This window comes from Mya arenaria, chromosome 9 (genome assembly GCF_026914265.1).
Source record: "Mya arenaria isolate MELC-2E11 chromosome 9, ASM2691426v1".
Lineage (NCBI taxonomy): Eukaryota > Metazoa > Mollusca > Bivalvia > Myida > Myidae > Mya > Mya arenaria.
This window is the reverse complement of record NC_069130.1, coordinates 62,746,849-62,772,793: the sequence shown is the minus strand read 5'-3', so window position 1 is coordinate 62,772,793 and position 25,945 is coordinate 62,746,849. Positions and strand designations below refer to the sequence as shown.

The window sequence follows — 25,945 nt, the reverse complement described above, 5'->3', positions numbered from 1 at the left end:
CTATTTTCGCCTACTCAGGACAAAAGCTCCAACTATCGAAATAGCACACATTGTAGGGCTCGTGGCCTAGTTCATCCCTGCACTTTTCGTTATGGTCCCCTTACTCGAATTTTCGGGTCAGTGCGTCCCCAAAATGGCTTTTACAGCAGCAAATTTCGATTTTCGAGCTCTATTTTCGCCTACTCAGGACAAAAGCTCCAACTATCGAAATAGCACACATTGTAGGGCTCGTGGCCTAGTTCATCCCTGCACTTTTCGTTATGGTCCCCTTACTCGAATTTTCGGGTCAGTGCGTCCCCAAAATGGCTTTTACAGCAGCAAATTTCGATTTTCGAGCTCTATTTTCGCCTACTCAGGACAAAAGCTCCAACTATCGAAATAGCACACATTGTAGGGCTCGTGGCCTAGTTCATCCCTGCACTTTTCGTTATGGTCCCCTTACTCGAATTTTCGGGTCAGTGCGTCCCCAAAATGGCTTTTACAGCAGCAAATTTCGATTTTCGAGCTCTATTTTCGCCTACTCAGGACAAAAGCTCCAACTATCGAAATAGCACACATTGTAGGGCTCGTGGCCTAGTTCATCCCTGCACTTTTCGTTATGGTCCCCTTACTCGAATTTTCGGGTCAGTGCGTCCCCAAAATGGCTTTTACAGCAGCAAATTTCGATTTTCGAGCTCTATTTTCGCCTACTCAGGACAAAAGCTCCAACTATCGAAATAGCACACATTGTAGGGCTCGTGGCCTAGTTCATCCCTGCACTTTTCGTTATGGTCCCCTTACTCGAATTTTCGGGTCAGTGCGTCCCCAAAATGGCTTTTACAGCAGCAAATTTCGATTTTCGAGCTCTATTTTCGCCTACTCAGGACAAAAGCTCCAACTATCGAAATAGCACACATTGTAGGGCTCGTGGCCTAGTTCATCCCTGCACTTTTCGTTATGGTCCCCTTACTCGAATTTTCGGGTCAGTGCGTCCCCAAAATGGCTTTTACAGCAGCAAATTTCGATTTTCGAGCTCTATTTTCGCCTACTCAGGACAAAAGCTCCAACTATCGAAATAGCACACATTGTAGGGCTCGTGGCCTAGTTCATCCCTGCACTTTTCGTTATGGTCCCCTTACTCGAATTTTCGGGTCAGTGCGTCCCCAAAATGGCTTTTACAGCAGCAAATTTCGATTTTCGAGCTCTATTTTCGCCTACTCAGGACAAAAGCTCCAACTATCGAAATAGCACACATTGTAGGGCTCGTGGCCTAGTTCATCCCTGCACTTTTCGTTATGGTCCCCTTACTCGAATTTTCGGGTCAGTGCGTCCCCAAAATGGCTTTTACAGCAGCAAATTTCGATTTTCGAGCTCTATTTTCGCCTACTCAGGACAAAAGCTCCAACTATCGAAATAGCACACATTGTAGGGCTCGTGGCCTAGTTCATCCCTGCACTTTTCGTTATGGTCCCCTTACTCGAATTTTCGGGTCAGTGCGTCCCCAAAATGGCTTTTACAGCAGCAAATTTCGATTTTCGAGCTCTATTTTCGCCTACTCAGGACAAAAGCTCCAACTATCGAAATAGCACACATTGTAGGGCTCGTGGCCTAGTTCATCCCTGCACTTTTCGTTATGGTCCCCTTACTCGAATTTTCGGGTCAGTGCGTCCCCAAAATGGCTTTTACAGCAGCAAATTTCGATTACGTTTAGTTGGTATGGTCCCGTTGGCCCTAGCTGGTTTGTAAGATGAGAAATTGTTCTTACGCAAGAAAATAACTGTGATGGTGGACCGCTTATCAAAAAGACCCGAAGTAATCAAAAGTTTACCAAACATTAAGCTAAAACAATAAAATCTCATTTTTTCTTAGCACTATTTATATTCCTATAAACAGCTGGAAAGCATACAATGATTAACTAAAGTAGTATATAGTTCATATAAATCATTATATTCATATTTAAAAAATGTAGCAGCTAGCTGCCAGCAGCATATCAACTTGCTGCTGGCAGCTTGCTGCTATGCTGTTGTGCTGCTAACTTCACGCACATAAATAATTTACATTCCAGTTCGCCTACTTGTATTTCCCGATCGACTAATGATCAAAATGTTCTCCAGTAATGTAATTTCTCTTCAAAATAAAAGCTGGTGTACATAGTTTTTAACAAAAGCAAAATCATATTGTATAAAGAAAAATGTTTAAATGTATAAACATTTATTTGTTTTGTTTTTAAATTTGTAAATACGTTTCATTCTTAGACAAAAAAACCTTATTAAACTATTTAAATGAATATGCACTTCTGTAGTACCAGTAAAATTAAGATGACATGTAAAATAGGAATAAAATGATAACAATCATAAACGGTTAGCCAGCATTTTGTTAAAGAAAGGTCGAGAATAAAAGGCCGATTCAAACTCAAATCAATGTCGTGCGGCCGGTGTTAGTACCAGCAGGAACCGTAGGGCTGAAAAGATCCCGCATGTCCGTCATCATGAGCTTCCATGGGAAGACGGGTCCTGCAGCACCGGAAGGACGTTCCGGATAAACGATGGTTCCCGCAGGTGACACTCTTCGCTCTTTATCTCCACTGTAGATTCCTCCAGGCTCTTAACTACGAAATATCCCAGATATCCTGCAAAGTGGTGTGTCCTGCTACTTGCCATGTGGTTCTTCCCCCACACTGCTACGAAACTATTCTGATTGAACTCGCTGAAAGCTCCCAATTGCTGAATTCCAACTGCTTATAGTCATTAATTGCCACAAAAGGCATTACAATATTTGAATTTTGGTTGCAAGGATAGAAAAATAATGTATCAAATTATAACTAAGCAACTATTACAAATACGTTCTCAGCGCCTTAGAAGACTTAAAAAGGGTAATTTCTAGTTCGAATTCAGCTGAAATAAAGAACAAATCTACAAAATGCAATAATTTTGTGTTTTCTGTCATTTTTTTTACTTTACTAGAAATCAGCAAGTAATACCAAAATGACATGGGGTCGCATGGTAACCAAATTAAACATCATTACCATTGACGGCTCAATGAAATAATTTTGTCAAGCTTATATGTACATCCGATACCTCAAGGTCGAATTTGCATAATAATTGAAGATCGGAATCTTTGTACAGATGTTGCATATACTTCAATACGTTTTTTTTTGCAAATATCAGACTGAAAATTGTTTGTTCTTAAAATCACGTCATCACCGTTATTGTGGTTATTACTCACTTTGATATTAACATTTATTCAAAAGTTTAACTATCCATGAATGTTGATAGTCTCGAGTTTTGCTTTTTTCCATTAAGCATTCACAATTATCCCCTGAAAATGTGTGTAGGAAAAAGAATATAAGGTATCAGAGCTTTACATCGAGTACATCAAGTACAATGATTTGAACAATTTAAGCATATAAAGACTGCAAATTAAATGTGTTTTATTTCTGAACGTTTGAAGTAGTTTCCTTTTTTCTAAATGCATGATGGCCAGAAAAAAGCGCTTGAATTGTTTTCGAAATGGGCCGAAAGAAATAAGCTCACATGAACAGGCCACTATACAAATATTATTCCGAAGCCTCTATGCTGCATAATATGTATTCTACATAGGTCACGATGGATGTCATGCATAACGTCTTTGCCATTCCGCTAACAATGATGCTAATGCTCATAAACGCTGTCCAGAGAAGAACGATGAGCTGCCCATGGATGAAGTCGGACTGCCCGTGCCGCCGGAGGAATGTGTTGTGGCTTGGGAAAACGAAAATAAGCTTAAAAAAACCCCCACATATTAACAGTCTGAAATCTTACTATCTGATTCGACAGTAATAAAACAATCATATCAAATAGAATAAAATTTATCTCTGGCCTGACGAGAAGAAAATTTTGATTTATTTATTTAAATTCGACAAGTCAAGAAAATATTAGTCATACGCTCACGGAGGTGTTCTACCAACCTAATATTAAGAAACAACAGATGTAAACAGTGTTTCCATCTTGTTGTCGTTAGTTATCGGAATCACATTAATATTGACAAAGGAGCATACAGAATAAGAGCAGGCCTTTTTTATATAACCTCAATCCATCAAAGGTCTTAATTGCTTCAATGCATTTTAATTTCTCACATGGCTGTACATGATTCTATAACTCTGTGGGGAAGCCCATCCTAACAGGACCATTAAGCACATTTGTATATTCTGCCGCCACATACACATCGTTCAGCAATTTGTTTCTACTTTAATGTACTTTTTTCAATAAGAAAGACACGCTGTTTTCAGACTTAAATGCATATGATATCTTTCATTTATAGAAACACAGCTCGACCCTCATATCCGGACGATATTTTTTTACTCCGTAGCACCTTTCAGAAAGAAGTACAGAAACAGGGCCTTTTATTAGAGACCAGTTTTTTACTTTTGATAAAAGTATTGTTACAGCAAGAAGTGTTGGATTATTTGTATTCGATCAACAAAAACGTTTTCATTTTCCTGCTTTCTGTTAACTTAATGTATCTGAACCTCTTCATCCATTATTTAAACGACAGATTTGGAGATACGACAGTGTGGACTATGACCTTCTGCATCATGAAGTCGGTAATATTAACTGTTTCAGTTTATGAAGCTATTGATATATATATCGTGATGCAAAGAAACCATACCGAATTAACCTTTTACAATTAGGAAGTCACTATCTTTATGGGTACAACAGAACACTTAGCGGCAAACGAAAACGTGTCCGATACAAAGCAGAGCTCGCTTATTCTATATCAAAATGGAACACCCAAAAACTCTAACGAAACCAAGCGCTGCGAGTAATTCGTAAATAACAATACACACATAAATCCGCCAAAATTCTTATACCATAACATCTTAATAACAGACTTCTGAACGCTAATGAAGAAAATTAGTTATACAAATAAAACATCAAACTCTATACTGTCTCTAAAAACAATGATACTTACAAAAAGACAGGTATACTGTTTTAAAGAATTTCTTTGAATTACAAACCATTCCAGGCCAACAAGGAGCTGTCATTAATTGACCGCAAGACTATTTCCAATTTTCTATACACAAATCACTGAATAATGTCCCTTAAGTCTTAAAATAACTACTTTCTTGCAAAGTGACAGGTCCGGCCAAAGTCAACAGTGTGATGCTAAACTTATTGACCCATGAATGTTACTTTTCATTGATATCCAACTTTACTATTGGCGATTTCAATGAATGGAGCGATCACGCACCAATACAATTTTCATTATATTGTAATAATTTTTCGAATAGTTACGATACATACACTGATGTTAAATACTCTACGTGAACAATTTCGCACTGGGATTTTTACAAAATTACCTGTGTTCGATGATATTGTTGATGATATAATCTGTTCAAATAGATTGTCAATTAATGATGTTTTAGATAGATTTACGGCTACAATCCGCAGTGTCGCGGACCCGTTATTTTCTAAACGTTGTACTTACAGTAACAAACCATTGTTTGATATTGATAGTTGTACGAAAAATGCAGATTGGTTTGATAATGAATGTGTTAATGCACGGCGATTATACCAAGAAACTTTACATATTTTTAATTCGAATAAAACCGATATTAATAGAGCTAATCTGTGTGCACAAAAGAAGACTTATAAAGATTTACTTCGTAAAAAGAAAAACTTTGCTTATCGTCAAAAAATTAAGGATATTGAGAATTTAAGAAAAAAATAAACCTAGAGAATTTTGGATTTTTTTTTAAATCAAAAAATAAAGTTAATAATTGTAATATCCCTTTGGAAGATTTTAAAACATTTTTTTTTTTAAATCTCAGCAACAATACGTTTGATTGCAATAACAACGAGGCTGAACAGTTTTGTTCAAGTAATGATTTTGATGAAGATAACTGTACATTTCCAGAGTTAGACCAACCTATTTCTATTATTGAAGTACGTAACGCAATAAAGCATTTAAAACGAAATAAATCGGCTGGTAGCGACTGTATATTAAATGAGTACTTTATTGAATGCGCTGACATATTAACAAGCCACTTTTGTGATGTATTTAACAGCATTTTAGCGTCTGGTTTTTTTTCCAGAAAAGTGGACAGAAGGTGTCATCATTCCACTCCATAAAAAGGTTCTGTTAATGATGTCATATGCAGCATGGAAACATCACATTACTGACATAAACACTGCCCGAATAGCGAAATATTAGCTCTCAGGGCCTAAAATCTAAGAGTGTAAAAATGGCAACTCCAGAAAAAGGGATAAATATGTAAACACTGCCTTCACAGGAAATTAGAAAAGGGCAGATGTACATGAGTGTAAAACCACCATGTTGTAATATAAGAATATAGACAGATTAACATATCTTATCTTGACGGTCTTGTACGTTCAGTACAGACACCACCGCGGCACGGATGTTGTTGTAAAGCTTGTGCTCTCCAACCTGGGAAAGATGAACTCCATCTTCGGCTAGAACATTAGTGACAGTCTCGGGTGACAAGAACCCCTTAGGAACCCAGTATCGTGCTTTCTGGTGTGGCAGAGCCGACAAGCCAGAAGCCAAGGCAGCATTTGTTTGGAAAGCCCGCTCATTGAACCAGGGAATGTCGAATGTATTGTGATCCCGACATAATAACTAATATCCATACAAACATACCTGATAAAGATGAGCACTAGCGTCGAATCTATGTATCGGATGATGATGGATATAAGATGATCGTCAAGAAGTAATAAGTCCGTCAGGTCTCAGTCGTGGTCAGTCAAAGTCTGTCTGTTTCCTGCTAGCTGGTTCCCTACATCAGCTTCTATTAGACTGGTTATCATAAATGAATAATGTGACTGGTTCCCAGATCACAACACACCTCCCCCTTCTATTTTTTAAGATGTTTCATTATCTATCTAGATATATGAAAATAGTAAATAAGCCTTATGTCAATTTGACAAAGCTAAAATATACCCAACCAATTGGGAAATTATTATTTGTGAAAACTTCCCAAATTCTCATTAAAAAGATCACTTAAAAACACCCAACCATTGGATGATACCCCATTAACTAAAATGTTTGATATTTACAAATATCTACATATATATAAATAAATGAATGTCAACTGAGTATTACTCACTTGAAAATTACCCAGCCATTGGGTTATCACATAATATTGATTACTAATTACCATGCATAACTGCCCATACACATATTGAGCTATATGCAAATAAAATATAAAAGTTTGACCCAACCATTGGGTTATAGTACAAAGAAATTGAATGTTATTTAACGAATCTGAGTTATGGCTTATTTGTCTTCCAATCTCCTTGTCGTTTATAATTTGTATAAACGTCTGGTATTTTCCATAGTCATGCTACATATGTCTTTTACGGTCGAGTTCCGACATTTGGCTATTTCAGCAGCTACATCCCCAATGAATTTGGGATTGTTCATACTTGCAGCTTTTGACATTTTCAGATATGGAGAATCCGTTTCAATTAATAACCGATTCTGTGGTACTTTCTGCAGTGCTGCTTGCTGATAATTGTCAAAGAACCAGACCATTCCAGTAAACCCAAAATAAGTATTGGGAAATTCAGACAGCCAACTTCTCATGGTCTCAGTTGTACCATTCATTGAGAGTTCAGGGAATGAGAATTCACTTTTCTGTAGAACACCGGGAAAACTAACACATGTCCTACTCCACAGATAAACACTAAAGTGTCAACTAAATCCAAAATAGCACTGGAAACCGTTGCTGGTGTATTTACTGTCGAACAAAGATCGTTCGTACCAATCATCAACACCACTATGTCCGGGGAAAAGTCCTCTATCTTGTCCAAGTTATCCCGTAATGTTGATACATGACCTCCACGAAATCCGCTATATTGCACCAGAGCGTTACAACGGAGCGCTAAATTACTTGGATAATCCCGATGTTTCATCACAAGATCCTTTAAACGACTTACAAAAGAGTGTCCAAAAATTTGTACTTTTGTCACCTCGTCCGCCATTTTATTTAAGTCACGTGACCGTGAGTAAGCACGCTGGCTCAACGCGGGGTTGACCTACTTTTATGAACAAAGAAATTCTGGTCCATCCAACAACCAACCAATTAAAATTCAAATAAACATCCGAGCCGCGGTAGAAGATTAATATTCAATGTATATCCGTTATAAAAGAAATGCACTATATTAATACCGTATAAAATAAGTCCAAAAAACGGTAGAGAAATGTGCAAAGTAACAGAAAACTTTCCAATTTTTTTTAGCGTGGTTCTGCTTTGAATCTGAACGAAGAGTGATGGAATAGGAGTGCCTTGATTGGCTGATATTAGTCACGTGGTTTAAAGTTTCGGTCACATGATTTAAGACGATAAGACAATTGGCTCTGACGTCATTGGTCTAAATATACATCTTATTAATATCAAACAAAGACATAAATACTTTTATATGTTTATAAAATTCATTTATGTCGACATGTTGAAGTGTTTTGATAGTATTTATCGCAATGCTCTGTGGCTTAAGTTGTATAAATCTGGTATAAAAGGTAAATTACTTAGAATAGTGAAAGATATGTATGAAAATGTTAAATCATGTGTGAAATCATGTACATCTTACTCTGAATACTTTAGTTATGCCGTTGGCCTGCGCCAGGGGGAGGTTATGTCCCCGAATCTTTTTCCCTGTTTGTAGAGGACTTAGAACTATATATGCAAGATAGCATCACTTCCGGTTTATTTATTGATGACATTGTATTAGTTATGTTGCTATTTGCTGACGATATGGCCATGTTAGGGAAATCGCCCGAGGAAGTCCAGAACCATTTAAACACTCTTTACTCGTATTGCAAAGCATGTGGATTAAATGTAAATACATCAAAGACAAAAATAATGGTTTTCTGTAAACGGGGTGGAATACGTCGTAACGAGCATTGGACATATACTGGCCATACTATCGATGGTGTTGATAACTATAATTATTTATTTAGGTACTGTGATAAATTACACTGGAAGTTTTACATTCAATCAAGAGTATTTGGTTGGAAAAGCTCTTAAGGCCATGAATACTTTATTATATAAATGCAAAGAATATGACCTTAAACCTAAAATATTTTGTCAACTATTTGATTCTTTTGTTGGCTCAATATTGAATTATGCTTGTGAAATATGGGGTTTTAGTAAGTCAAAAGAAATAGAACGTATACATTCAAAATTTTGTAAGCGATTGTTACACGTTAAAATAAACACATGTAATGCTACAGTGTATGGAGAACTAGGTAGATCTATACCCTTTATACATTAATCGATATGTACGCATTATTAGATACTGGTTTAAGATGTGCAACAGTAATAACATTATAATAAAGTCCGTGTATAACCAGGCCATTGATGACTGTAATAAGGGTTATATAAACTGGGTTTCTAAGGTAAAAAAACACTGTTAAATGATTATGGTTTTGCATACGTATTTGATAACCCAAATATTGTACATGTTAATGTATTTATAAACGAATTTAAATGTAGAATTATAGATACATTTAAACAGGAATGGTATGGTAATATTAGTAACAGTTCTGTTTTGGATATGTATAGAATTTTCAAAACTTCCTTTGATTATGAAATATATTTAGATTTAGTTCCAAAGAATTTACGTTTATTCATTGTTAGATTGAAAGTTTCTGCACACCCTTTAAGAATACAAACAGGACGTTATGCACGTTACAATATACCTCGTAACGAAAGATATTGTTTATGTTGTAATAGTAGGGACATAGAGGATGAATATCACCTCATATGTATTTGTCCATGCTATCGTCATTTACGTGTAACTTATATAAAACGATGCTATTACGTTAATCCATCTGTATTCAAATTCCATCAATTATTGGTATCATGTGATAAAAAGGAAGTTATGAATGTTCGTAAATATATTAAAGAATCATTTATTATACGCAACTCACTTATAAATAATTTAGCTTGATATAGTAGTTATAAAACATTCCCTCACTGCCAAAGTTTACATACTAATTATTTGGTATTCAATTTACATTAATATTTTTGCTTATATTTTATTATATTATGTTTGTAAATTTAGATACGTCACATGTTTATATGTATAACTATATGTATTACGACGATGTACACATGTATAAGTCGAATAAACTGTCTGTTCTGTTCTGTTAAAGGAAATCTCCACTGAGATAGTAAAACGTTCCGATTTATTCAATTATTCTATGCTTGGGTGTCAACTTCATACACAAAGGAAGTCTGCAGCAGACATATGTCAATCTACAAATGAAATGATTTGTACGAAGTTAGCAATTATCGTGCCATTTATCTGCTCTCGGTAATCGGCAAATCTTTTGAATTAGTATTACATAAATAATTGTTCCATTCTCTTATTTTAACAAATGCAATTTCCTCTCTGCAGTCTGGATTGGTACTGGACGTTCCCACGGTCAACCAACTGTCTTCCCTTTACCCTTCACTGGCATGTGCAAATCGATTATGTTTGTAAAAATCTGAATAAGAAAATTGCACTTCTAAAAAATATAATATATTTCCTCACACCTGATACAAAACGAATGTTTTACAATGCATATATTCTGCCAAATTTTGATTACGGCTGCTTGGTCTGGGGCAAGGGAACCAATTCATATGTGAATAAAATAAATAACTTACAAAAACGAATTGCAAAAATCATACTTGGTAAATCTAAACGAGATTCATCAACAAATCTATTTAAAGAACTAAAATGGCTAAACTTCTCGGATAGATGTAAATACCACGCAGCAGTATTAGTTTACAAGACGTTGAATAGCATGGCTCCATCATATATGTCAGAATTAGTAACAGTTTCAGACAATAATGTATATATGCTAAGATCAATGGCACACAAAGATATTGTTTTACAAACTAGACCTCGTACTAATTATATGAAAGCATCGTTTACATATTACAGCAGAATTGTTTGGAATAATATACCTTTGGAAATACGAGAATCAAAAAACTTTAATACGTATAAAATAAAGGTCAAACAGTACCTCATAGGAAACTTGTGATTATACAAATTGTGATGTTTTATTCATAATTATATTTAACTGAGAGTATCTGTCTAATATTGATTCAACATCATCATCATGTCATCATATGCATCATTATCGTCAGCATCAACAGCATACTTATAATCATCATCATCATCGTCATCGTTGTTAGCATCGTCTTCATGTTTGTCTTATGATTATTTGCCATATTTTCATTCTGTTTCAGAGGGCCATATCGAAAATAAGATTCTGTAGTTTTGTACATGATCTTAATATGTCACCTTCTTAAAATAAAGATATTATTATTATTATTATTATTATTATTATTATTATTATACCTCCGTCAAGCATTAAATGGAGGAAAAGAGGTAAGAGTAACCCTTTTTTGTTAAAGGCATTTGACAGAGGTTTAACCAAGTGTCTATTACGTATTATAGAAGCGAAATGTACTTCTCCTCTACTCCGTTGGTTTTCTAATTATCTTTTTGACCGCTCACCAAAAGTAGTTACCCATGGAACAGAATCAACACGTTTGAAGCTGCAAGCTGATGTCACACAAGGTTTAATTATTGGGCCGTTGCTATCTATTGTTTCATTCATAACATTGTTGAAAACATTCAGTTAGCATACGTCTCTTCGCATACGACACTAGTCTATATGAAGTTTTTACTGCTCTGTATTTCTAACTGATGAGACTCATAAAATTCAACAATAGGCTGAAAATTGGCTAGCTTCTTTTAATCCATAAACAAGAGAATCACATTTTTATCACGTTAATATAATAAACCAACCCACTTTTCCGTTCGAATGAAAAACCCACACATACAAAAGGTTACTTCACATAAACACCTTAGCCTCAATATATCAAGCGATGATCCCTGGTACAGCCATAAACTCAATGTTGCAAAAAAGGCTTGGTTTTTTATTGTATGGTTGGAAAAAAGTTCACACTTTGTGATCATTACAACTCATTATTGACTGTAAATCACTTCAAATATTTTTAAGTCCTTCATCACACCAATTGTTGAATTCTGCGATGCTGTCTGGAGATTTCTGACCCTCCGAGAAATCTTACTTGAGCAATTTCAGCTTTAGGCACACTATCACGGGAGAAGCAACAATTGTTATAGTAAATAGATTGTATCGGGAATCTGGTTTTGAAACCCTTAAATAACGGTGAGAACAGCACAAACTTTCAATGTTTCAAAAAATGACAACTTCTTTAAAACCTTTTTAGTTCTTACCTATCAAAATTTGTCCAAGACCGCTAGGTCAAGTGTATAATGTTTCTTCCGTTGCAAACTCAATTATCCACTCAGCCATTTCTCGTCGGAAGGAACGTCCTTTGATCGTCGAAGAGTCCTAATCACTTCCCGTGTTCACTGTGTGTGATACATATTCTTTCTTGTCACATGTCTTTCATCAATTAAAATAGTATGGCTGTTTCGATCGCAATGTGACACAGAGTCTGCTTTTTAAGAAGAATTACATGAGGGAGTTCCTTATTCCTTATTCCTTTTTCAATAAAAATGAGGACATTAAGCTCCTTTAAATTGAGTATTTATTGTAAATTCTGTTCCTTATTCGGAGTTTGTAGCGTTTTTAAAGCATTTTCAGCACTAAAACTCACTTGAATAGACAATGCATTTCTTTAAACTTTTTATGTAGACCACTTCTGCATATTTATTTGATAAAAAATGTCTTACTAAAAAAGTTGAAAATTCACCGTTTCTGGTCCTTATTCGACTTTGAATAAGGAATATGAAACTAGTTCCTTATTCCTTCTTCGACTGATTGTGCGTAATAAAGTACTTGGAACAGTCCACCCGCTGAATAAGACAACGCATTTATTTAAATTATTTGATAAAATCTATGTACAATTGATATTTCGTCAAAAAATGAGCATATAAAGGACTTGGAAATTGAGTATTTTTCGAAAAGTATATTCGTTATTCGGATTTTGGAGCGTTTTAAAGCGCTATAAGCACTTAAACTCTCTTGCACAGACAATGCATTTCTGTAAACATTTGATGGAGACAACTTCTGCATAGTTATTTTGTCGAAAAGTGATAAAACGGTTAAGTTAATTTTTTAACGTTTTCAAGATTTCTTTTCCTTATTCGGATTTTGGCGCGCTTTAAGCACTAAAAATCCTTGAATAAACAATGCATTTCTGTAAACTTTTTATATCGATCACTTATATGTGGTTATTTTGTCGAAAGGTGATAAAACGGGTAAGTATATTTTTGACGTTTTCAAGCTTTTCGTTCCTTATTCAGGAAATTGGTACGTTTTTTAAGCACTATAAGAACTAACACTCTTTTGAATAGACAATGCATTTCTTCAATTTTTTATGTAGACCACTTCTCCATAGTTATTTGATCAAAAAATGTCTTACTTCAAAAGTTGAAAATTCACCGTTTCTGTTCCTTATTCGACTTATTGTGCGTTGAACGTACTTTAAACACTCCACCCCTTTGAAAAAGTCAACACATTTATTCATTTTTTTATAAGATCAATGTTTGATATTTCAGCCAAAAATGAGCAAATTAAGCACTTTGAAATTGAGTTCGTAAATAATATTCCTAATTAGGATTTTGGAGCGTTTTAAAAGCCCTTTAAGCGCTAAAACTCTCTTGCACAGACAATGTATTTCTTTAAACTTTTTATATAGACATCTTCTGCACAGTTATTTTGTCGAAAAGTGATAAAACGGGTAAATCTTGACGTTTTCAAGATTGCGGTTCCTTATTCGGAGTCTGGTACGTTTTTAAAGCACTTTAAAACTCTCTTGAACAGACAATGTATTTCTGTAAACTTTTTATGTAGACCACTTCTGCATAGTTATTTGAATAAAATGTATTACTTTTTAAAGTTTTTATTCCTTATTCGAGTTTGAATTAGTAATAGGAAACTAGCTCCTTAATCCTTAATCGATTTTTTTTTTCTATTTTCGTGCATTATTTTACTCACAAAGTTGTTTAATTGTTATGAAAATACGAAACACATAACAAAGAAGTTATTTTATGCGTATCTACATTTTTAATTTTGAATAAGGAATAAGGAACTAGTTCCCTATTCCTTATTTGAAAAAGAAATAAGGAATCAGGAACTAACTTATCTTCCATCCACTATGAGCGAGTATAACTGGATTTCAGCTATATAGACTATATTTATATAAAAAATAATCCTCTCGTTTTTAATAAGTTGTTATCAAAATTCAATTATTCAAGGTTCACTGGGGTTAAAATACAAACAAAATTAAAGATAATTAATAATCTTTACCGATATGATATATGTCCAATTGATTGGCATTATGGCAATGATTGATGTACAATAAAAGAGGTAACACTGCGAGGAGTTTGTTTAAATGTAAGAAACTGATGATCAAGTTACATAAATACTGAAACTTTCTGTTACAGATTGAGCTGCTGAACTTAATACTTTTAAAGATTCAGAAATATATAAAAATGGTCAAGGGAAAAAATGGTCTAGAAATTAAGAGTTTTAGTCACTTAAAGGGACTATACACCAGATTGACACCAATTTTTTCTGTAACGAATCTCAGGACAATTATTTAATAAAATGTTTTACTCGTTGATTTCATAACTGTAAAAAAGATTACCAAAATTAAAAAACAACAACAACAACTATGTCGAAGACCGGTTTCGAACCGGTGTCGCCAAAATTGCCGACCAGTGTTGTATTCACTGAGCTACAACAGCTTACAACTTTCGGGTGACATAATTAAGCAATACACCTAACTCGGTAATATCACGTGATAACATCGACTAGCCAATCACGCATAAGGAATGAATTCTATTAGGTAGACATGCCCAGTAATCTTTTTAATGGACAAATACGAAAACACTGCGAAATATAAATTAATTGTAAACTATGTAATACTTCAGTAAGTAAGATAATGTTTAAATATTAAAGATAGATAAGGAAGGGTGTTTAATGTTTTAATATTTTATTTTTCAACATTCGTATGTAAACTTACTACAAGACAATATGTAACAGCTTATGTACACTTAAAAATTACAAATCTACTCAAATAAGTCTTCTTAAACTTAACTGGAAACGGCAACTAGTAATCTTGCATACTTATGATTAATTTACACACGAATTACAGAACCTGGCTATCAATCCTGAATATTCGGAAAGCCTACTCCTGTTGGACATTATGCTATTCACATTGAAGAGTGCTCATGTATAATCTGCATTTGTGTTAGAACAGCTTGAGAAACGTTTAATTAACCTGTATTGGTGAATATGCTTTCAATATGTTCTATTTTTTACAAGATCATGAAAAAGTAAACCGCATGAACTGGCAATCAGAGGAATGTAGTCCCATCTCAATTGTTTTGTACATGAAACTGAAAACGTATAACATTTAAACATGTCAGCTTTTTCATAACAAATATATCAAAGTTCATTTTTAAATAAATAAAATTTAACGAAATGAAATATTATTGAACACCAAACTGTCCATGCTTAACCAGTGAACGAAGAGAATCCACCAAAGCCGGTGTTGCCAGTGGCGCCAGTTGTACTTCCGGTTTGTCCGGCTGTTTGATTGTCTGTTTGTGTGGTTCCCGGCATAACAAATCCATTGGCACCCTGTTCCCCTGTAGTAGAAGGTCCCTGCGTAGCAAAGGTAGTCTGTCCTTGACCTTGTCCTACACCTCCGAAACCAGTTTGACCCCCGAATCCAGTTTGTCCACCGAACTGTCCCTGGGCACCAAATCCATTGCCACCAAATTGGTTACCGCCAAATGGGTTACCACCAAAGGGGTTACCGCCCATTGGATTTCCTCTACCTTGGAATCCACCGAAGGGTCCACGCTGACCAAATGGACCTTGACCTCCGAAAAATCCCTGACCTCCAGGTTGACCTTGTCCACCGAACTGATTCTGCCCAAAACCACCTTGTCCGCCAAATCGACTACCCTGGTTAAATTGTCCAAATCGGCCCTGACCTTGACCTCCGAATTGTGGCTGTCCTCCAAACTGACCACCAAATTGACCACCACCTTGACCGAATCGACCATTTCCAAACTGCATTCCCCCACGTCCAAATCCTCCCTGTCCTCCGATTGGACCCTGGTTTCCTCCGAACATACCACCTTGGGTACCAAAGCCTCCTTGTCCACCTTGTTGACCCTGGCCCCCAGTCTGATCAGTTCCGGTTGTTCCAGTTTGGCCAGTGGTTCCCTGTCCAAACATATTAGTTGTTTGACCAAACTGAGTCCCGCCCTGACCAAACATACCACCAAACTGGCCTTGACCTTGTGGGCCAAATCCCTGTGTGAAGGGACGACCTCCAAACATGCCGTTTCCGCGGTTCATTCCGCTACCAGGGAAACCACCCTGACCAGGGATTGTTGTTCCTTGGTCAAATGGGTTCTGACCGAATGTAGTCTGGCCCTGACCAAATGGTATTGCTCCTTGTCCAAATGTTGCGCCTCCAGTTGCTTGGCCTTGTCCGAAAATGCTTTGTCCTTGCCCTGTAAAATAATCGCTTAAAATGTCATAATTCGATAACACCAGGAATAATTTGTTCGTGTATGATATTTAATAACAGTAAACAATAATACTTTATCTCTTTAAACAAAAATATAGTTATTCGGTTTACTATATACAACCTCGCAATTTAATGAACGACTAAAAAAAAGAAGGAATATATATTTTTTTTATTTTGATCTGCTATTGTGTCACAATTAGTTCTCAAAGTTAATAGCATTTCCATTCCCAACGTCCTTGTCTCCGCCAGCCTTGGTTTATGATTTCTTTAGACTAGTTTATTTTACTTAAGTTCTTGCGTAATGCTAGTTTTCATGTTGTTCTTGCGTAATGCTTGTTTTCATGTTATTCTTGTGTAATGCTAATTTTCATGTAATTCTTGTGTAATGCTAATTTTCATGTTATTCTTGTGTAATGCTAATTTTCATGTTATTCTTGTGTAATGCTAATTTTCATGTTATTCTTCACATAAGACTAGTGATGAGGTTTAATGTTTATTATTTTTAATTCTTGATAAATGTTGGGACAAATGTGTTGTTGTGGCCATACACAGTTGTATAAGCCGCCAGGAGACTCGTGTTTCAGTGAGCTCGTGTAACTCCAAGGCGGTTATCCAATTCATTATCGGAAAATTATGTGTGTTTGGTATGTTTGTTGTGTGTTCTTGTTTATGTGGTGTTTATACGTCTGTGTCTCTAGTTCAGTGTCGTTTGGGCAATTGTCTTGTTCCTTTAAACATGTTTTTTAATTGTTTGCCTACTTGGCTTGTCTCAATAGTTTTCATTCTATGATTGTTTTTTCACTGTTGTTTTGTCATGTTCAAGCCGTGTACTTTGCTTTGTGTTGACGCTGGGCACTTTGCTCTTTGCTCACGCTGTGTACTTTGCTCTGTGCTCGCGCCGTTCGTGTGAGTCTCCTGTCAACATGCACTCTGACTTTATAGTTTTCGTATGATCAGTTATGCCATGTGCTGAGCATGCGCGTATTGTGTTAGTCTCGGGCTGCCAGTTATCTCTAATGTCGATTATTTCCATAGCACAGGTGTATATGTGTCTACTTCTATATATTCATGCACGGCTCTATAACGCCGACTCACCGTCGACATCAATACGGAGAGCATTTCCATCTAATGAGACCCGCGTTGCAACGTTCGTAGTGGTAGAATTCGTTCTCAGTTGCCCGGACATTCCCGTTGCATCGACACTTTGATTTTTCGTTATTTCCATAACATTTAGAAAGGCTGCTTTTTGTCCCTCGGGCGTTATCGGGATTTCTATGATCTCAATTGTTGGGTCTGATGGATTTATTGGAGGGATTTCAAAGTTAAAAGAAACTACCGGAGCTGCTAAAAATGTTGTTAATTCAGGTATCATATCATTCGGCTGATCCATCGCTGCTTCACTGTTCAACACTGTAATGACCTTTTCTTCAATCGCAGTAGGAGAGTTACTGTCCATGTCCATAAAGGAGGTTTCAATTTTAATAGGAATACCAATGTCTTGTCTTGATGATGTTTTTGAAGCTCTATTCATGTCGTTGCTGTTGCTAATAGTGCTGATGTTGATTATGTTACTGTTGTTTTTTATAGGACTAAACGATGTGTTCGTACTGCTCATGCTACCATTATTATTATTATTATTTTTATTAGTCGATATTTGCAATGACTCTAATTGAAGCAATGCAGCAATATCTGGGAAAACAGGGCTTAGGGGCGACTTCGATGTTTTCATGGTGATAGAAGGCAGTGAAACTTTCCCGTCTGGCAGAACAATTGGAGGAGGGTCAAGAATGGAAATGCTAGTAGAATTTATGTCTGCTGATGTTTTAGAAGACAGAATTTGCTGAGTAGATATTTGACCAGACGAAGATTTAGCAGACGACATTTGCGCACCTGTTGTACCTGTTGAGTCTCCGCCGAAACCGTTTCCTTGTGCACCAGAACTTCCTCCTGGCATTGTATTTCCATTTCCTTGACCCTGACTACCGGGCTGGGTACCGGCTGGGGAACCATCTGAAAAGCGCAACAGTTTGAATATTTTGGAGCTTTAAAAGTGTTCATGTCATACACAAATCACGTTCTTTTAGTTACAGTTAAATGTTGATTTTTCAAGCGCCATAAAAACGAGAGGCAGAAAGGGAAGACCACTCAAACTGACTATTTATTCATATTGTCATTAACTCCATTGGATGCGTTTATGTCAACAATGCAAAAATGAAATTCAAATTCTCTTCATTTCTTATTCCTTTGAGACGTAATAATTTGATAAATAATCGGCCTTGGTGTTTATTTTTCGCTCATTTCCCTTACTAATATGTATGCCATATAAATGCTTTCAAAAGAAAGCGTGTAATTAACATTGTACCTTGTATGTTAATTGGATCAGAGTGAACGACGTAAAAATTGTCGTAGTTCTGTACAACAGTGGCACTGAAAAATAAAGGGATTACACTCATATATGTGAAAAAAGAACAGTTACAATAAAACAAGCAGTGATGCTTGTTAAAGCAATTTATAATTCCAAACACTGCTGATGAATACTAAAAGCTACACACGCAAGAACTTGCCAGTGGTATCACGAATAATGCTCCTTAACTTTTTACGAGAAGGAAACCCTCTTAACTGAATGAATTGTAACCGAACTGGTTTTTACCAAAACCCGGTACAGGAATTTGTCACGTGACAAATTATATCGATATTATCAAGCTTTTAATGTTTCCAGATGACCTTTAATGTGTTTTGTGTTGGCTTGCAAACAAAATACGTACACAAATTTCACGTTTGGATCGGGCAGGTTGGCAGGTGCTTGCCAACTGACAGTCATCTGGGTCTTGTCGTCACGTGATGTATGTGTAAGCACGTTACTTCCGCCCATACCGCCGCAACTGCGCATCTGCAAACGGACGTTAAATATTTAAGACTTCAACGCTAACAATCTCAATTTAAGATGTGCAACTTCAATTTATAACAGACCCTTAGGGCTATGCGGGACAATCTTAATCAGAAGGGTTGTCTATAAAGTGACACTGATTAGAAATAAGTGGATGAAGAAGAATATGTGATTGACATGTTTTAAAATATTGAACAGTTAGACAGATGATGTTTCTGTTTTTGTTGTTGAGAAAAACACGACCAGTTTCCTGGATGATTTTATTTTGCAATTAAATTGTTTAAAATACGTTTTTTGTCGTATTAGTTTCGACAGCATAATCAAAATATTGATATTTTTTTAATTATATCTAAATACTTAGCAATAACGTCACAAGTCAAAAGTGGAAGAGTTTATTTCGCAATATACTTCACTTAGTCACCACCAACCTCTATATTTCAAGTGGAAAATAATGAGTTTGGGTGTTCACAAGATGATTTTTCAAATATATATATATATATATTGTAGTTTATTAGATAAAAACTCCATTTTTGGCGAACATGACGGCATTTTGGAAATGCAGTCGTTGAAATTGTGTTCCAGCCCTGAGCGCGCTGACAAATTATTTGCACGTGAGATCGGGCCCAATTTTCAAAACAGTGAAAAGTATCAAATGGAATATATTTATTTCATAGATAAATTTCTATAAACCACAAGAACACATTTAATAAAAAAAAACGTTCCACTTCCCCATTATCTCGCATAACGAAACAAATCCATGACGAAAACTAAACAGTCGGTTTGTATATGGATAAAGCTAGTAACCATAGGACATAGATGAACATATTGGTATCACCATTGAAGTGGAAAATACATTAATATTAAGTATAGGTTATCATTTACAGAAGAGAACTTTTAAATTAATATTTCCTCAACATATTGGCATTGTTCCTAACAGGGGTACATATGGCATCGACGTCTTTGTATACATGTGTATGCAAATAATAAATGAACGTCAATGAAATAAGATGGGGTATTTACATATTCTTAAACATAATCGTGATTGACATGATTATTTTTTCAAATGTTAATGGGAAAAGTCAAATTTGAATATGGTTTACATTGCATTATTTTTGTCTTAAGATTGTATTTGCAGGAACATATATATTTTACAAAAACAAAAGTTTGCTTTATGTGTAATTATGCTGTATTGTAACACTATGATGGTTACCTGTGACTGTCTGGATTGGAAATCAGGCTGGAATACTCCCACAATGTCGGATGGGCCGTCCGGAAGTTGTTTCCATGACTGCATCGCCTGGAGGACGAATCCCCGGAAAGGCTGGTTGGAAGTCGCACTTAACGTCACTGCGGATAGAAAATAACAGTGCTTGATAAGGGTGAATTTCAAAAAATATATTTGATGATAATAAAACAGTTTAAGCTTCTGTGATATACATGGCTTATGCGACGTCGGACGGACCGTTTAAAAGCTGTTCCTGATTCCATCCGCAGAACTGGGCAACTGTATGTGTGTATCAGTTATATACCGGGTATTTGAATACGGTTTGAGGTTGTTTTATCGCAACTATTCTGTGTTAAACATAATATCATGGTTATGTAGCTTTAACAAAACTGAACTGTATTTTAAGGCTCATTACGATTCGGAAATATACTGAAGCATTCATTTCAACTCGTCATTTATGACAGTAGTTAACAACGTAGTAAAAGATGCCTAACATGTTTTCAGGCGCCTTCTCATTGCTTCAAGATCGGACCAGCCCATACATGCAAACACGTGTATTGCTTCCTGAAGACATGATGTTTTCGGGAGGCAGTCATAATGCTGACCTCTAAATGTCCAAAGTGTGTAATTAAAACAAATGCTACAAGATGTGTTGTTATATCTAAGTTAGAGGGCATCTTGCATTGCAATTAGCTTCTCATTAAGAACGTTTTTGAGCGTAGCATTTGCTCGTTAATTGAAATTTCTATTGGGCCTAAAAAATATATGTCTGTTTCGGGTAACCCGACCCTACCTATAAAAATGCGCCGACCCCAACTATTTTTTTTTCCGTTTCTGAGCAAAAAAAGTATTCGTTAGCGAATAGAGAGTTACGAAGGGCGGATAAATGCAGATTTTAATCAGAATTATTGTTTATATGATAAAACAAAGTCACGCAATGACAGTAATGTAGGAAAGACTGCCTTGTACAAGAAAACACTATGAACTTACGACAGATTTTGAAAAAAAATTTAAAAAAAAATCAAAAAAAAATCCCTACGTTTGATTATAAAAATCTGAATCGTTCAGCGCTGTAGACAATGTAGTGAACAATTTAATAATCCAAATTTAAGTGGTTTTATTGTTACACGGTTATTCATTATAGGGCGGTTATTTTGACTTAATCCTTAATTATCATGTATGTAATTCATGTATTAGCTAAATGTTCTTATATAATATTATTATAATTAATATTGTTTAAACCAACCTATTCGTTACCTGGTAACCAGTATTAAAAAAACAACATTTCTCAAGATAGTTAAAAAAATATCAAGTGGACAGATGTACGCCTAACGGTTACTGTGTGTCGGGTCACAGCAATAGCCTTTTTATGGATAGACTGGGAACATATTTCATTTTCTAATTTATAGAGTCTCCGGGTTAAGTTTCAGATTCCGCTCGTACGGAAATTGCCTATGTATGGCGGACGGATACGATTGTCGTTTGATACAATTCCGTCAGTTTTGTGGACGCCATTTTGGGTTTGTCAGTAGCATGAAAGTCTTACTACTATTCTGCCGTATAAACTAAATTACCAAGCCAATGTTTCGATCTTATGCATTGTCAAACAACTTTGAAAACTGACAACAATTGTACAGACGTTTGAGTGAAACATTACGTTTTGACATGTGAACGTGGTAAAATGTCATATACTTCATACTAGTATATATCAAAATGTATTTAATCAACAACTTGCCCCCGAGCTCTGGAAATTCGCATTGCGGACAAATACAATTAAATTATATTCATACTCGTTGAACTAAGAGTTTAATTTTGCTTGTTAAGATTTGAGTGACAAAAACAACATAAAGTAAATTCTAAATAATCAAAAATCACATACATGTACCCTGGATGGAAATCATCATAAGCGGTATATGAGTACTCCTGTCAGAATTTTATATACATGTTTTGGCTAGCCGGAATGGAAATCTTGAAGGGAAATGAAGGTTCTATAATTCATGAGCCAAGTTAACGGATACTTTTTCTTAAATCTCTAAAATCCTCTTGGCAACATTATGTATTCTATGCACACGATTTGTCTCTATGTTTACATACGAAGTTCCACTGCAGCTTATAAGTATTTTGTTTCTAGAATTATCCAATGCTTGTTTAAGTGGCTTTCAACAAAACAAGAGTCGTTAATTGTATATAAATTATAATATTTCATAGAACCATGAGGCGAACAGATTTGAAACATTTGGAATCATATAAGGCTAAGTCTACATTTGGCCAACGTAAAAGGTAAATAGTTTAAGGGACTTAAGGACAATGCCAGAATATTCGAAAGCTATGTTATCAACAATTGTATCCGAAATCGTGCGGTCGCTTTTCGGAACAATATTTCTGATTTAATAGTTATAAGATCTGTTTCAACAGTAGCCTGATAATATATAGTTAGAGTTCTCAATTCAGACAAAGTGTTTTTGATTTTACGAGGCTAATGGTCAAAACTATTTGTAAGACTGACACTACAATACAACTGAAAGTCTTGATACTACGACATGATGTCGTGTACACGGGGATTCAATTTGCCCAAACGTGTGTGCAAGGTCGTATAGCGAAAATGCAAGTAAAGAAAAACAATGACAACATTAATGGCATTAATAAAATCATAAATCATTCATAAAGTGTGACCCTGACCAGAGATACGCCCCTGATTTTAACACTACAACGTACCAGCGCTCTGTACTTGTGAGACCGGTTTATTGGAGTTTTATTGAGGAAACAGAGACAATTAAAGCGTAACCTAGCTGTTCAGGGTCAAAAACACGAACTCGCTTCCCTATACGGAACGCCCACTAATGTAAACCTCGTTGTATTTTAGGACATTCAAACTGATGTGAGGCGTCCATACAATTTGTCGGCGTGGTTGGACTCGAACCCTCGACCTCTTGGGTTCAAGGAAAACGCCTCCACTCTAGACCACTCAAACGCTCATGTTTATTTTTTTTAATTTAAATATGTGTATACCAGATATATTGCCATTACATAAGCATTCGTGTGAATTGCGCATTTTTGCACTGAGTTCCAGCAGTTATAAAAAACGAAAAGATTGAAAGACTTGAATAATTATGCTTGAACACCTTGAGTACAAACACAATTGTATAATGACAATGAAAAAATAGTATGCATAGTTATAGAGAGTTGCATTCGATGCCGAAATGTCAGCCTGAAGAAAACGATACCATACACCTTGCTTATCATAGAGAAACTATCAACATACCTGTGTACACGCCATTTCCGGCCGGGGTCACTGCTACCGAGTAGGGTCCCGTTCTTGGGCCGTTAGCAATAGGCGTCCCCATATTTCTGTGACCCCCGGGCACATATCGTCCACAAATGTTGGCCGGGGCACCAGACGGAAATGCTGTGATATAGCCTATTACTGTTGTTAATAGTATTATTTTTGTTACTATCATTTTGTCCTTTTTGTTAGTATTTCACTGTTTTAGGCTAACAAATGTCTTCTTTTAATTAATAATAATTATTTTTGTATACATATATATATATATACATATATACATATAATCAATTTCATACGAAAATTATTTTGTCCTTTTATGTTACACAAAATGTTTAAGATGTTTCTTATTGTTGTCGCTTTATGTCCCTTGTCCAAAATGCCGAAGAATACACGTTATATCATAGCCTCAGTGTTTTGACAATTTCCGTTACTGTTTTTCGATTCGTACCGATTGCTCATTTTCTAACGTCAAACCTTTCCGTCACCCCCGGCAATAAAATTTACATGTAACGTATGACGCGTTTATACAGACGTAAACTATTCGGCTCTACCTACCATCGTAAACCTGTCCAGTTTGCTATGACCACGTATTGACCGTTACACTGCATAAAACTTCTGAACGGCCCTATATTTGTAATCGTTTCTCCCCCGACATAATAAAATAACTATATATTGCATTGAGTCCCTTTATATTTGCACAGCCAAGTTTCCGCAGTTCATTTGTGACAAAAGGGAAAATGAAGAGTAACTCCAAAAATATTAATTGTGCACAATTGTGCATATGACGATATGACACCCAAATACTTAGCTAAGGCTAATTTGCCTCTCGCGCATGGGATTTTGAGTTTTGTCCCAGGGTAATCGTTCGAAGAAAATATTCATCTTTTTTATTGAAAATATTATTCAAATTCGAAAGATTTGTTTCAAGTAATCTTGTATTGACTATCTTTAAAACATGCATGATTATATCAAAAGGAAAAAAGTTATGTTTGATAAAAATGATGTTTATAAATATGTTTCAGCACGCGCAAATAATGCACTTGGCTCTTACAATGCTCCTGTCGCATGATCCTATTATGTCAAATTACATGTTTAAAATGTATAAAGTTTGCATATTTGATATGTTGAAGGCTTTCAAATGAAAGTGAAATTGGTTTATATCTAATTTCAACCAAATAAACAACACACACTCTCGCGCAGCGTCGTGCCAAAGAGAGTGATTTAGTATAAGTTAATCAATCGGAACACCGCGGCCATTATCCAACCGAATTGTCTATCTCGAAGCTTGCCGGAGATGGCCGAGATGTTACGATTGATAATGTAATATAACTTTCTTCACAATCGTTGAAAAAATAAATAAAGTTTAAACTCACCAAATCCCATATGCGATGCATTGTACATGAATAGGAAAGGTCTTAAATGTAACAAGACATCAAACGTAATCTCACTGCACCTGGGTGAACAGTTTGATTTACTATTTATCTCGCGGCCTTCAATATGTACAAAGCCTTAAAAAAATAATTGAAAAGCTCAGCAATAAATGAATGACTAAACTACACAATGACTAATTGGGCTGAAACCGACACTGCAACCATGACGGTATAGTTGGAAGGTAGTTGGTAGTTGGTAGTTGGGGATTCGAATAATCAACTACTTACTAGTTGCCAGTTGGGGATTCGAATATTCAACTACCTGCTAGTTGCCAGTTGGGAATTCGACAAACACCTGTTTTAATTCACTTTTATTGGTATATTCGCCAGTCAGATATTCGACCATTTCCAGTCGATTATTCGCGAATGTTCAACTGCAAACCAGTCAGTAGTTGGGGATTCAGATTATGTCTATATGTATGGTTTTAAAGGTCACATATGGGAAAATTAATCGCCAAATGTTTCTTTATGCAAGTACACATATGTATCTTTGCGACAAACACTGTTTTTATTTACTTTTATTCGTATATTCGCCAGTCGGATATTCGACCATTTCCAGTCGATTATTCGCGAATGTTCAACTGCAAAACAGTCAGTAGTT

The 25,945-nt window shown here is 35.7% G+C and overlaps 1 protein-coding gene across 1 annotated transcript; it reads right to left on the bottom strand.

Annotated features, from left to right (window-relative positions):
• Positions 1-2,465: 2,465 nt before the first annotated feature.
• LOC128246253 (putative defense protein 3) lies at positions 2,466-24,089 on the bottom strand. Its single transcript, XM_052964445.1, has 6 exons — positions 23,894-24,089; positions 20,617-20,753; positions 19,285-19,409; positions 18,882-18,946; positions 15,495-15,674; positions 2,466-2,608 (listed from the first exon to the last, which is right to left on the bottom strand). The coding sequence occupies exons 1-6, from the start codon at positions 24,087-24,089 to the stop codon at positions 2,466-2,468; spliced, it is 846 nt and encodes a 281-aa protein (XP_052820405.1).
• Positions 24,090-25,945: the final 1,856 nt, after the last annotated feature.

Bases quoted from the DNA above. Each gene is read 5' to 3' on its own strand.
- LOC128246253 (XM_052964445.1), bottom strand. From the start codon at position 24,089: ATGATAGTAACAAAAATAATACTATTAACAACAGTAATAGGCTATATC. The intron at 20,754-23,893 runs GTATGTTGATAG...TTCTATCCGCAG, and splicing joins CGGAAATGGCGTGTACACAG to TGACGTTAAGTGCGACTTCC. The intron at 19,410-20,616 runs GTAACCATCATA...GTCCGTTTGCAG, and splicing joins TCCAATCCAGACAGTCACAG to ATGCGCAGTTGCGGCGGTAT.